General features: G+C 39.5%; 1 protein-coding gene across 3 annotated transcripts; it reads right to left on the bottom strand.

The window, feature by feature from the left end:
* Positions 1-1863: 1863 nt before the first annotated feature.
* On the bottom strand, positions 1864-12444 carry hhatlb (hedgehog acyltransferase like, b). Of its 3 annotated transcripts, none has more exons than XM_030397496.1 (12): positions 12291-12444; positions 8531-8668; positions 6807-6874; positions 6603-6716; positions 5338-5532; positions 5034-5243; positions 3847-4018; positions 3581-3725; positions 3462-3497; positions 3178-3379; positions 2441-2582; positions 1864-2355 (listed from the first exon to the last, which is right to left on the bottom strand). In XM_030397496.1, the coding sequence occupies exons 1-12, from the start codon at positions 12295-12297 to the stop codon at positions 2144-2146; spliced, it is 1641 nt and encodes a 546-aa protein (XP_030253356.1). In that variant the 5' UTR covers positions 12298-12444; the 3' UTR covers positions 1864-2143. The 3 variants fall into 3 exon arrangements, with proteins under 3 accessions (XP_030253356.1, XP_030253355.1, XP_030253357.1); XM_030397495.1 differs by lacking the exon at positions 12291-12444 and adding an exon at positions 11907-12233; XM_030397497.1 differs by lacking the exon at positions 12291-12444 and adding an exon at positions 11196-11400.
* Positions 12445-13941: the final 1497 nt, after the last annotated feature.

The raw sequence follows: 13941 nt of genomic DNA on the forward strand, positions 1-13941 counted from the left end.
CGAAATGCAATAGCCACGCTTCAAACCCAACCCTGCCCACTCCCCAGGAGCGTCCACCCACTCACAGACAGCTGACACTATGCTTCATGGGAAATATGTCTGTCCTGAGTCATGGGGGGATCTGGATTAGATAGTGTAAGAGGAGGCTGCCCCCTGGGGGCTCTGTGACTGAGTCATTATAGTAATGGTGTGAATACCTGCTTTTACATGATATTCACACTTCATATTATTAAACACACACAACTTCAGTACAGAATGTTTTCTTCCTACATACACACCACCTGTTTCAATTATTCTCTTCAACAGGCGCAATTCTTTTTCAGTTTGATTAAATTGCATATTTCAAATAGTAATAGGACTGTAAGCACAGCTGTTTGGAGTGAAACAAAGTTGTTTTTGGTGCCGTACCACCGGACCCAGTGACATTAGAAACAACTATAATGATTATTGAAAAATGTCTCATTCCTTTTGTGCCATAGACCTTCATTGTTTTCCAAAAACACACCAGTGAGAGACATGTTTGAACTGAAGTTTGTTTAGTTTATTTTGTAAATCCCACCATCACTCCAGTTGCTTTAAATATTTATCAGCACACCATTTGTGTATTCATCCATGGCTTAAAATAATTCCCTACAAAAATGAAGCTCACTTCTTTTTTTTTTCTTAAAGCCTCAGAGCAAGACTGTTCTAGGAAATTCATTACAGTGTTTTATAGGTATGCTTTTTATAACACATACAAGAGGTTTGACAAAGCAGTTTTTTTTGTTTTTAAAGGCTTCCCATCAATGTATGAGCAGTTTGTATGTTTAATTTGTTAAGTTTAGATCTGATACAGACATTTACTGTCAGTTTATTTGTGGATGGCTACCTTTTAGGTGTATGATACATGAAACAACATTGACAGACCGACAGGGATGGAAAGCATTGAGAAACTAAAACATTGCTGATTTTGGTGATGTCATGATATTTCCTGCCATATCTCTTAAAAATGTCTCTATGGTCCTTTGAAATCCTTGAAATTTGCAAATTTGAGGAATCAAAGGAAGTGAAAGGTTTTTTTGAAAATGGACATACAATAGACACCGGTTATGAAAGTGCTTAAATTTGATTAATTTGTGCAAAAAATATTGAACAGAAGCTTTGGACTGCTGGAAGAACGAGGTTTTCAGACAGGGGCTAGCTGGTTAGCATGCTAACTTGCTAACTCTACAACAGAACTGGAGACGTCTTTGACATAACATCAAAACTGTTACATCTTCATACTTTTGATAGTTTGTTACTTTTTGAATGTTTTATACAGAAATGTCTACATATTGAGGCTTTTAACATTGACATCGACCTTATCATTGTCTCAAACTGAGCCATGCTGATTCCGTAAATTTGAGGAAAATTGTGCACAGAAAGCCCTTGAATTTGATGTTTCAGAAGCTGTGGGTGTCTTGTTTAAATGTATAAATAATTACATATAGACTATCTATCAGTGGAGGAGGCATGGCAGCAATGGTGTCACATAAAACATGCTATCATTATGAACCCTTAAAAGCCTGTTTCAGTAGACCTGTGTGGGGCTCTCTGAGGGAGGATAAATACACTAATGTGCTTCATAGACATACAGCTGTCAGACTATTTCTATCACCCTGTTCAGGTCCAGGTAGTGATTCACCACAGATGTAATCAGGGCTGTTCCACCGGTCACTACCTAAAAAAGTTTCCACTGTGGACACATCAAACCGGAATTCAGCTGCCGGCTGCTGCTGTAACGTGACAGAAATATCTCCCAGCCCTAATGACAGGACTCATCACTGACTCATGGACTGTAAAAAGAACTCCTCATCACATTCAGCTCCATCAGAGAGGAAAACATTACGCTTTGAACAAATCTTTGCAGTTTATTTTCTGCATCCATGACAAAGGTTTCAGAAGTTTTGACATCCCTACAGTGTTATTGCACAGAATACTTTCAGTGGCTACTTGACAGTACTCAGGTGTACTGTACATTATATGAGTAAATTAATATCTGTTTTAGGTATAAATACATTGTATGACTGTTAATAACTTATTTACAGTTAATGCTGCATTCAAGTCATGTTATAAAATCTGGACACTGTTGCTTCATACATCCTTCACTATAAGCATCAAATATCTATTCTGCTTTTTGCTTGCTGGGGTCGACGACTGGTTGAGCAGCAGCAGCGGGCGCAGCAGCAGCGGCGGTTGGGCTGGCGGCGGTTGGAGGTGAAGCAGGAGGAAGAGGGTCGGGATCATTGATGAGCGCCTGCCTCCTCTCTCGCTCCTTGATCACTTGAATGAGGCAGTAGGTCACAAACATGACGATGATGGTGGTTATAGGGAAGCCTGGGAAGGGACAGAAAAGTTGATGGTTTAAATTTTTGACAAACTCTTGAAAACAATCTTTAAATGGATAAAAACACAAAATCACCTTTGAGAAGCAGACGTTTGGCGACCAATTTGGCAAAGTCCAAGCTGTTGAGAGCCAGGATGTTGTACAACACAATGCACCAGAAGTTGAAGGTGTTAAAGATGCCTCTGATCCGGCGGGATGTTGCTTCTGACATCGCCGTCTGTGAATGATATGTTATTAATACACATAAAGCATTTTGTGAAAAATGTAAAGGCAATCTATTGAAGCAGTAAGGGGTAAAAAGGAAATGGTGTGGAGTGGTGGAAAAAATGGGTTTTACCAGGATAATCTTTGCTTGTATTGTGCGAAACTGAGAGAAAAAAGTTTTAGCATGAGAATGTTTGTTTTTGTAATACTCATTTTGACCACAAGAGGCTGAAATAAAAATCTTCTTGGATAAAATGTTTCCACTCAGTTTCACACATGGAAAAAAAAAAGAAACTCTCCTAAACATTTTTTTTTTTACCAAATTGGCTTCATGCAAGAAAAAAAAAATGTTTCTCCTGGAAAAAAAATGTTTTCATACATAAAGGATTTATTAAAATCCAGATTGTTTTCACTGACAAAAATAACTAATTTAGTAAATGTGAGAGATTCTGAAAACAAAAATAAATAAATGTCATCAATTTTGAAGTCATTAACACAGAAGAGATCATGTATTCGGATGGGACACAAAAAATGGATCACCAGAGGGAAAAACAAATGTCCTCACATTCCCCCCTCAAGGCTTCCGTATAAAACCCCCTCTAACAAACCTCAAAAGAAGAAAACGGCTCCATGGAGAAGAACTTGGCCGTCCACAGCTCAAAGTTGAGGCCGAAACAGTTAAAGAAAGCCCAGACCAGCACCACCTCGCATGGTCCCAGCCAGAGGATGGTGACGCCGAAGGTGCACAGCGTTGCCACCAGCTCCTCCACCACATTCTCATGTTTTCCACCCAGGTAATCGTACACATACCTGCACATAACGGGGGGGCATCAAAGCTCTAAATGTGTCAGGATTAATAAGACTTCAATTTACTGATCTCTGAGACACTCACTTGCACAGCCACTCGTTGATCCCTCTGTCAAAATAACTAAAAAGGAGAAAAAACAAGAAGCGGGTGAGTTGGACACATTTGTACACCGAGTATAATGAGCCAACTGTGTTCGGACTCACGTTTCAGAAAACACGTAGAGCATGGTGATGCATTTTGGGGGCTTGGGAGGATCCAGGTGATCCAGTCTGGACACTGTGTTGATGACTCCAAACATGACAGCTGCTTTGACCCAGTCATACACCAGGTTGAAGTAAGCCAGGCCCACTGGAAACAAAGCAGTCAGTGTATTGTCATTTTAATAATTACAACTTGACTAATCTGATTAATATGCAACAATAAAAAACAAACAAACACTAAGGTACATATTCAGGGAGGTGGCACAGACCTAGAGCCCAGTCCGAGAGGTGCTTCAGCAGCTTCATGTCGTTGGGGATGGTGAGGATGTACATGAAGTGGAAGAGGACGTCCACCCCGAGGATGACTCCCAGGTAAATGACACCCTGCACATTGATGTTCCACATCTCCCGCTCCTTCCTGGTCAGGTCCGACTTGTTGGCCTGCAGGGGGCAGCAGACACACTTCATTTCTACAAAAGCCTCCACGTTTTTCTGCTGCAGCTCACAGAGAGCAGGCTGAGATAGTTGTTGATGAAGAAATACACGCGTGGATGTTTTCAGGCTACTGAGTCATGAACACAGCAGTTGGCATTTATTTTGTTTTTCCATCAGTGTCTTCTAAAATTCTGTCTCTACTGTAACTAAGTACACCGACTCATGTACTGTACTTCAGTATATGTTTGAGGTAACTTTACTTTTCTTCTCATGCCAGTTTATACCTCTACACTACAATAATTCAGATGGACAAAAGTAAAAGAAAGTCATACTTGAGTAAAAATAAAGATATCATGAAATATTACTTTGGTAAAAGTGAAAGTCACCAATATGAACTGTACTTTAGTAGAAGGCTGATATTAAATCTACTTAAGTATCGAAAGTACAAGTAAAAGTACATATATTTATGTATATACTGTAAACTATGGGTAAGTCGATTGATGCAGCATGCAATCTGCAAAAGTGACTAAAGTCAATTAAAAAAAATGGAGTACAAAAAACATTTGCCTCCAAAATGTAGCATAGTATAAGTATAAAGTAGCAGAAAATGTCATTTACTTTATTAAATCAAGTGTATTTTTTATCATTTTGAGTCTTGCACTGTTGGTTGGACAAAACAACCATGATGTCACTTTGGCACTTTGCAATTGTGACATTATTTCTTACTATTTTCAGGATTTCTAAAAACCAAATAATCGATTCATCAAGAAAATCATCCTTAATGAAAATGATTATTAGTTACACTCATATACAAAGTACTTTAGTTTTTACCTCTTCTGGCTGGGAAACAGAAGCAGGGGACCAAAGCTACTGCAGATAATATTTAGTTTTAAGGGGTCACAAACCAAAAAAAGGTTGGGAACCACTGCTCTATAAACACAACACCATATAGGGCATTAACAAAGTGCAACAATCCCTGAGCAGCTGGATTAACAGTGAATAAAAACCTTATTTGACTCACTTGAACATAAAACTTATCAAAGGTCATGATGGGCCCGAAATAGAAGAAGGGGAGGTAGAAGTTGTACTTGAGCAGCTCCAGGATGTTGTAGTTTCCATCTTTCCTGTCGCAGTTCTCCAGAGCGAAGCTCATACAGCGCATTATAGTGAAGCCACAGCCTCCATAGAAGAGGATGTGACGCAGCTCAAAGTCCCCCTCCACAAAACCAGCCTGCAGGGACAGTAAAGCATGCAGGAGTAATAATGAAGCTCAGTGAACAATCACAGTTAAATTCACAACATTTCTAACGTGACTTCTGTTTTACCTGCCAGGACACGAAGGGCTCACATTTGAACGTGGCGAGGGTGCACAGACCGGTGATGAAGCAAAGCCAGCGTATTTTGACCAAGGAGATGCTGTAGAGGAGGATGCAGTGGGACAGGATGAGGGTGACGTAGGTCCAGCCCATACTGGTCCACACCGCCAGCAGCCCGTACACCAGGTACACCAGAGACCTGTACTGTGGGAGAGACATGAAGGGTCACCACACGAGCGAGCTTCATCTCAGCAGACTGGAGTATAAATATTGTCGTTTTCATTCCACTACATTTATCAGACTGCTGTAGATGTCCTTTCTTGAAATACAAAAAATGAATGTTGAACTTATTTGTGTGATTTATTTCTCTGTGCTTTTGTTTTTTTTCTTTTAAAAATCAACGTTTTCTGTTTCCAGCTCTTACATCAGAGAATGATGTGGAGCTTTTCCCTCATATACTGATTCTAGTTGTCAGTACTGTGCTTACTTTTTCATGAGTGTTGGTTACAATGAACAAAGTTGAATCATTTTAAAATCACTATATTGTGAAGACGTAATGAAAAATTTTATCAACTGCAGTCTCGACATATTTTTGTAATCTCAACTGAATGAGTTATAATATAATATATATATATATAATATTTTTTTTACCATCCAACCTTGAGTTAAAGGATCTGAGGTTTAGATTTGTAAATTGTACATTTGAATTTCTACACCAAGCTGCAGATTATTACGTCTCCACCAAACTAATTACATTTGCACACAGTTTACACAAAGTGACAATCTGCACTTGATGACCATGAGACTCTGCTGACACATGACATGTGGTCCGGTGCTGTTAACCAAACCAAACAGACAGAAACGATCGTGCTATAAATAGAGCTCCACGTCTATTTGTTCTCTCTTCAATTCTTCGTCCACAGTCATCCCTCCCTCTCTGACCATCACTCTCTTTCTCTTCCACCTGGTCCCATTCGTCATCTGCTGTTTGGTTAATGATATAAAAAGCTACCGTGCAGCGATGTAAAAATAAATTGTGACAAAGGGGATTTTCAAATGTCACCAAGTATTCGCAATAAACACAACGTGGAGAGAGGCGACCCTCAGTGTTTCTTCCACCTCATTTCACGGCAGCTCTTCTTTCAGCGTTCTTTTTTTTTTTTTTTTTTTTACTCAGATCATTAAACTCGAGGCCTTTCATCCCACCCTTTTACTCCGCTCCTCTTCCTGCAGCACTTCAGACACTTAATCAATGAACCTGTCAGCAGAAGCACCTGTGGAGCGAGCATGGAGCCGATCTTGGCGAACAGCACGTGACCAGAGAGTGCGAACAGGATGTGCTCTCTGAAGGTGGAGAACCACATCATCCACTCGAAATCAGCCGTATCCTGAAGACCAATGAGCGGAAAATGAAAATTAGAAAAAACATTTTTTATATTAATAAGAAATACTTTTATTAGCTTTGAATGTTTGCCCACCATTTTCCTCCCAAAGTAGTACCATCCCGGCTTGACGCTGGTTTTGAACGTCTTCCTGTTCACATTGGCTGAAAAATAGGAAAACAGGAAAAAAAGATGAGAACAAGAACAAAATCAGATCCCATCAGGACACATAAATTTTCTGCCTCTTGACATAATATTTTATTTTCCTTTCTTCTTGTCCTTAAATGCAGATGTGAGACTTTTGTTACGGCTGACAGTGAAACTAAAAGCGGAGCCAACACAGGACCCCATTTACTTCTTGTTGCTCTGTGGTATTAATACTGACACCTGATCTCCTCCGAGTGGCCGGCATAGCTCGGCGTCTTCACCCTCACACAGTGACACGGCCCCTACATGTATACTGCACATTGTTGTGTCTGTTTGTGTCTAAGGTTATAAATCATGCCTCAACATCAGGCTCACAGTGCAGCCCCTAAGATTTTGAGGACTTCAGTTCATCACTGGCTTTGTGTTTGCACTTGCAATTGTGGAAAGTAGGTCATTACGGCGTTTCTAATTTCATATGAATGAATTTACTTTAATGCACAGACAGTCCATGAAATATTTAATGAATCTATGCTGGGATATTGAAATTAGAGTTGCCTACAATTAACATAATCCAGAAATAGTTCATTTAAGTTGGTTTTATTTGTCTGTTACATGATCTGTGAGCCCACATTAAAGGCTAACTCAACCAGTTTGACACATTAAAGTGTGTTTACAGGTGCTGGGGATCACGACTGTGTGCAAAAAAAAGTTTTTATTATGGCTCCAGAGGAAGCTGCATGTGATCTGATCAATTCCCTCCAGTGATGTCACTCAATGGCCAAGTTGCATTGTGGGTAATGTGGGCACCATGTTTTGAAACAGCAGTCCACAATAACACTGTTATAGAACCAGAAATATCTCCTTTTTAAAACATGGCACCTACATTACCCACAATGCAACTCAGACTCATTGACTTCAATGGGCCCACTTGGTTCCTAACACACCTGGACACTGTAGATTTTAGTGTATTTAGTGTATTTGTTGGGGAGTATTGTCGGAAAGACTCAAATAAAAACTCGTCCTCATATCTAAACGACTCAAAACGACAGCAAACGACTCCCCAACAACACGTAAGACCGCTCTGACAGGGTCATAGTCTAATGTACCAGCGAAAGCCATACTGGACCTGAGTCTTCAATAGGTTAGCATTGTGAAATGGAAGCAGTTTGGTTTAGACGTTAAAACTAGGTTAGGTTTAGGAAAGGATCATGGTTTGGGTTAGGAAAAGGACTTTAGTTAAGTATGTGACATGGGCTAGGGCTAAATAAATTGACATTGACTTTTGGTTTCACACAGGACATGAACAGCAGCATCTTGGGTAAGAGTTTGACCCATCCATCACTCCCTCCATGCCACCTCTTCCCTTTATGTGGACTTTATCCCTCTTTATACTACGTCCCCAGACCTCCTCCTGTACTCCTGTCATAACTTCTATGGCCACTAGAGGTCAACGATGAGCAATAATCGTATATGGGTCAGGATACGTGTTCTTTTGGGTGAGGACAGTGTGCAAAATAAACTACAACGGCCATGTTCATCATAATGTACAATGATTACATAACAAGGCTCAAGTTAAAACCAGCAAAACTTGTTTGACAATAAGAAGTACAGGATATCAACAGACTTATTCAGCGAGTATGTGTGTCTGCATGTGTGTGTGCGTTCATACTCACAGCTGGACACCTCAAAGACCCAACTGGCGGACCAGAACATGGCCAGACACAGCACCGTGTTGTAGAAATAGATCTCATATTTGGGAAGAGCAGCTTTGATCCCCATCCCGACACAGTCAGAAGGAGCTCCGACGGCTCCTGCACACACAAACACACGACAGTCCACATTTTATTTGAACAGCTGAAACAGGTTTGTCTGTGAAGAAGAAGCCCCATGGCATTTCCAGCTCATTGGAGCTTTCTTATCTCGCCTACAAATAAGAATGCTGATGGTTCAAACAGTGGTCACCCTCTCCTCACCCTGATCGTATCTCACGTTATCAACATACTGCTCAGGCCTGAACCGGCAGCTGGAAGCTTTAAAACTAAAAAGGAAAGTGCAACAATGCAACTTGAATGCTCGTATGGGAGACATCTATTCCAACCCTGGCTTAAAATAGACGTCTCAACTTGTCAATCGCTCTTGATTTAGGTCACCGTCATGTGTGAAGCACTGTACCAACACCCTGACATTTTATTAAAGGTGGAAAGTAACAAAAGACACTCACTTCCTGTGGTATTGTAAGCACTGCACTTTCTTCTCTGTGACACTTTATACTTCGCTACACTTCAGAGGGAGATTAACCACTTTTACTGTACTGTATCTGATGGCCGTAATGAGATAAGGTCATAAATTATGATGCAATACTTTAAACTGCGAATTGTGAAGTGATTGGACCTTTCTGGAAGAATTCAGATGTGTTACTTGAGTAAAAGTTGCAATACCCTGATATAAAAAATAACCCTTTCAAGGTAAAGGCAAAGAAGGATTACTGACAAAGTAAATATCAAAAGTAAAAGTCGGCATGACCCCTGTCATTATTATATTATTGGATTGTTTTATTGAAGTAGCATGTAAGCAATTTAATGTCATTGTTGGTCATGATTTAACTAATTTTATTTGCTTCACACACTGTTCTGTAGTTTAATATACTGCCATGAGTCGCATTTCATAAAGTGATCACTAATATTTTGTATATATATTAAGTTGTAACTGTTGAAAAAAAAATCATTAAGTTGGAAAAACTTACTGTACTGTAGAAGAACTCAAGTACTTCTACAGTACTCTGCTATTTAAAGATATGTACTTAGTAACTTTAGACCACTAGATTGTGCGACCTGGTTGATTACAGGGTCAGCATTCAGCATTTTTCTGATTATTAGTGTTTTTTGTGTCTAATTTCCAATAAAACATTTTAGTGAAAATGCACTACTCTGGCTCCAGTGCGTCCTCTCACCCTCTGTCGTCACCACTCTGTGGTGTCACCCAGTGGTCCCGCCCACAACACATCTGATTGGTTACATGTCACAGGTAACAGCCTGAATAATCTAAATCTGCAAAGTAGCTAGAAACTAAATTTACCAAATAAATGTAGAGGAGTGGAAGTATAAAGTAACAGAACATGGAAATACTCAAGTAAAGAACCTCAAATTTGAGTAGTACAGTATTTGAGTAAGTGTACGTAGTTACATTTGATCACTGTTCTAAAATTTGACACATGATTTTCTATTTACTGCAAATGTTAATTACTTATCAGTCTCCTTGATTTATAATCATTGGTGAACTTTATATTCTGAACCTGGACCCTCTACCACATTATTGTACAACATTAAAACAACCGCTTTATTAGTTTTACTGTTTTACTCGAGATCATTTTAGATTGAAGTATTGCTTTTTGTGGTGAAAATTCAGTATTTTTTTTTTAGTATTATTTTTGAGTCAGAATCATTTAATGTAAACATTCTGTTACATGTTGAGATCCTATGTTCAAATGTTCACTTGTGCACAAATACAAACCTCTTAAGCAGTAAATGTATTTAAAGTATCGGAACAGAAGTAAAAGTATTCATTTTGCTCCTTTCAGAGTGTTTTATTACTTGATTATTACGCATTGTGTGTAAGCACCATTTTCATATAGTTGGTTGCGGTGCAGCTCATTTTCAGCTTAACAATGCATCATGTTTTATAAATTCATCACAGATTTAAACAGATAAAACTTTTATCTGCATATATACTTTTTTTTAAATAAACATGAAAAGTACAATATTTCCACTATGAATTGCAGTGTAGTAGAAGAAATAGTCTGGTAAAGTTCCAAGGTAACTTTATCTATATCAGCAGTTAGCCTGTAAAACAGCTTCTGTTACGTAACAAGCTTTTTTCTCCTCTCTAATACACTGAAGATAAAAATCAGATTCGTGTAGGGCAAAGCAAAATCACGCAATCACTTGTGTCTGTCAAATGATTGTATTAACTCCTAAAAGCCCCCAATCAATTAAAAAAAGCTTTATCTTGCTGACTTTCTTGTGATTATCAGGCAGAAAGAACAGTGGAGGACAAATGGGCAACAACTGATGACAACAAAGTACAGCTGCCTGCTATATATAACCAAACCACTGAAGTTATTCACTGGTTCCTGTGCATCAAAACAGCTCTGTGTTGAATTGTAATGCAAAAAAAAAAAAAAAAAAAGACATTAAAAAGTATGCAGATAGCACAACATATTACTCAGCTGTATCATAATCTCTGCCTGTTCACTCTACAATGTCTGATGCCTGCTGCTGTAAATGCCACACGGTCATGCACTTCACTTCGTCCTCCAGCAGCACCTGTTGTGATACTGACCTTGAACGCAGCAGTTGCGCAGAAAGTTGCTGTAAAAAAAACTTTTGACGTGCTCAAAAGTGGAAGAAAAAACCCCCTCACAGATTATAAAGTATTACAAAAAAACAAAACAAAACAAAAAGTGAGAAAATGTAAACTTCAGCATCTGCTGTGCATGTAGAGAGTGCAGGGCGGGCTGCGGGTCCCTCTGACTCCCTGAGAGGGAGCTGCCGCCTGTTAAAGGTGACATGATGTATTTATACTTTGTCCACTGACACAGAGGGGGAGGACACATGAGAGCTGCTAACACACAGTGAGCCTCACAGCATCAGGAGTCATGACTATCTGTGCATGCTTTGACTTACAGCCGCTTCCTATGCAGCAGACGGTTTACTGACACCAACCCACTTCCTGCAGCAGCTCTGAAGCAGGTTTATTACAACGGTGTGTGTCTTTCTACAGTAAATCACATTCAGCATCAGAGCAAAAACAGGATGAATGACCATTAAGAACCACTCATCCTTGTCAAACACTTTCTCATACAATTCTAAATTAAAGTAACAACATGTAACCATGAGGTGCAATGTTAATTTGAAACATTAAAATAATCAACAGGATAACAGTGTGGACGTGTCAAAGATGTCTGTGTTGCAGAAATATTAACTGAAGTTAGCCGCTAACCAGCTAGCCAAAGGTCAAGGGCGAGGGGAGTTAACAAGACCCAGCACTCACCAGGTGCCTCGAGCTCCCAGTCCAAACCACTAGCTGCACGGCTAACTGAGCTAACTAGCAAAAGGCAGCCACAATAAGCAGTGACTCTGGTGATCAAGCTGTGTGTTTGGATTAACATCTTCAAAATCATTTGACAGCATGACTTCTACTAATAATAGGGAAAATGGTGTCTGTCAGTCTCACAGTCACTTGTATTTGCCCTGAGAAAATTGCATCTGTCATACAACGTCAAGTCTAACAATAAAACAAGCATATTTTTCTGAGAATTGTTTTTCTGGTTTGCCTTCGAAAGTCCTCCGACTGTGCTGCCTCAACTCTTGATTTCCATATGAACAAATAGCTTTACTTATTACGAAACTAGCTGCCATTTGCTAGTTAGCTCACCTGGCATCACATTTCACAACACTGTGATAGAAGCCTGGGATTTGTTGCTGCGACAGCGCTGATTTACAGAGTTTCCTAATGAAGGTGCAGGTAGAGAGATGCTGTGAAACACAGGTGAGGGGAATGAGTGGAAAATCACACGGAACAGGGAAAAGGCTAATAGGATGGAAAACACTCTGAAGAGAGAAGGGCTAATGAAGGAGATGCAAGACAGGTGTGGAGGGGAGATCAGGCTGGTGATGGTGGAGCACAAGAAAACAGGAGGGAAACAGAACAAAAGACACCACGGACACCTGGGAATTCACACCTATTGGTGCTTTAAAAGACTTCTGGCTCTTTTATCTTGTTGCTATTTCACCTTGAATCTTGGAGAAAGTTGCTGCCCGAGTAAAGAAATCGTCCATAACACCTCATAACACTGCACAGTTAAATATATTTTTTGAAGTGGGAGAATAAGGCATGCTTGTAGGCAGATTTTGTTCACTTCTGACAGCGTCAGGCTAGCTGTGTCCCCTTGATTCCAGTCTTTATGCTGAGATAAGCTAACAGAATGTGTCTTAAATGTAGGCAAAGTGTGCGGCCTTGGAACTCCTTGTTACAGTTACTTAGCTTTATGCTAAGTTAAGCTAATTCCTTACAGTTTTTATTGATTGCTTTGATGTAGCAGTCAACTCAAACTCCACATTTTCAAAACAGTTAACACACAGGCCGAAACAGTGGCACTCATGGTCAAAATGACTCATTTTGTTTGCAAAAGGCTCTAACCGTGCCAAAACATTTAAAATATGCAACAAAAGCTAATATTGCCTTCAATCAACACAACTTGCAAACAAGTGTATGAGCTCTTCCAATCAACCATTACACAGTGGACAACAAAATACAAAATACAGCACTCAGTGCGAATCGGTGCACCATTGCTTGTCATTGTGGCCTATTACTCTACGTAGCTTTCATGCCAGTGCCATTTGTTGTCAAATTTGCCTTCTTGCAAAGAATTAAATCCAGAATCAGAAATGCTTTGATGCATTTTTTGATTCCATTGATTCTTTTTTTCGAACTGTGGCTGAAAACTGAAATACTGTAAATATTACACAAAATACATGGAAACCAAAATAAAATCTATTAGAGTATAAGAAAATAAGAAAGCTGGTAGTCTCATAGTTCACAAAACATTTCTGCAGCTTCACAGCAAGCATTTTCCTGACCTGTTTTAAAACATAGAAAAGAAGTTAAAGATATAAAATATTACAGTAAAGTATAACAATCTATTACTGTAGTGTATAAGAAATAGCCACTATTGATACTCAGTCTCTTCTGTCTTGACGATGGGGCCACATGGCCTGATCCACATCACATTCATTATCCTCTCTTGCAATGAACCAAGGGAAAAATCTCCTTGCATGCCATCCAACCTTGACATTCCTCTGCACCTATTTCTCACTCTCATCTGCCTTAGACCTCTTCAATCCATGTTGGCAAAGAACAACACAGCTGCTGAACTTTTTAAGGCCTGCAGACTGATTGCTCATTGAAGATTTGTGTTTAGGAGTGTCAAACAGGTGCTTTAGTGATTTCATACTGATTAAGGTAGTTTCTAATAGTTAGGAACAGATGGTTTCTGTTTGGTTACCATAGCTAAAACAATGGAGTT

The sequence above is a fragment of the Sparus aurata genome, chromosome 19 (assembly GCF_900880675.1).
Source record: "Sparus aurata chromosome 19, fSpaAur1.1, whole genome shotgun sequence".
Taxonomy (NCBI): Eukaryota; Metazoa; Chordata; class Actinopteri; order Spariformes; family Sparidae; genus Sparus; species Sparus aurata.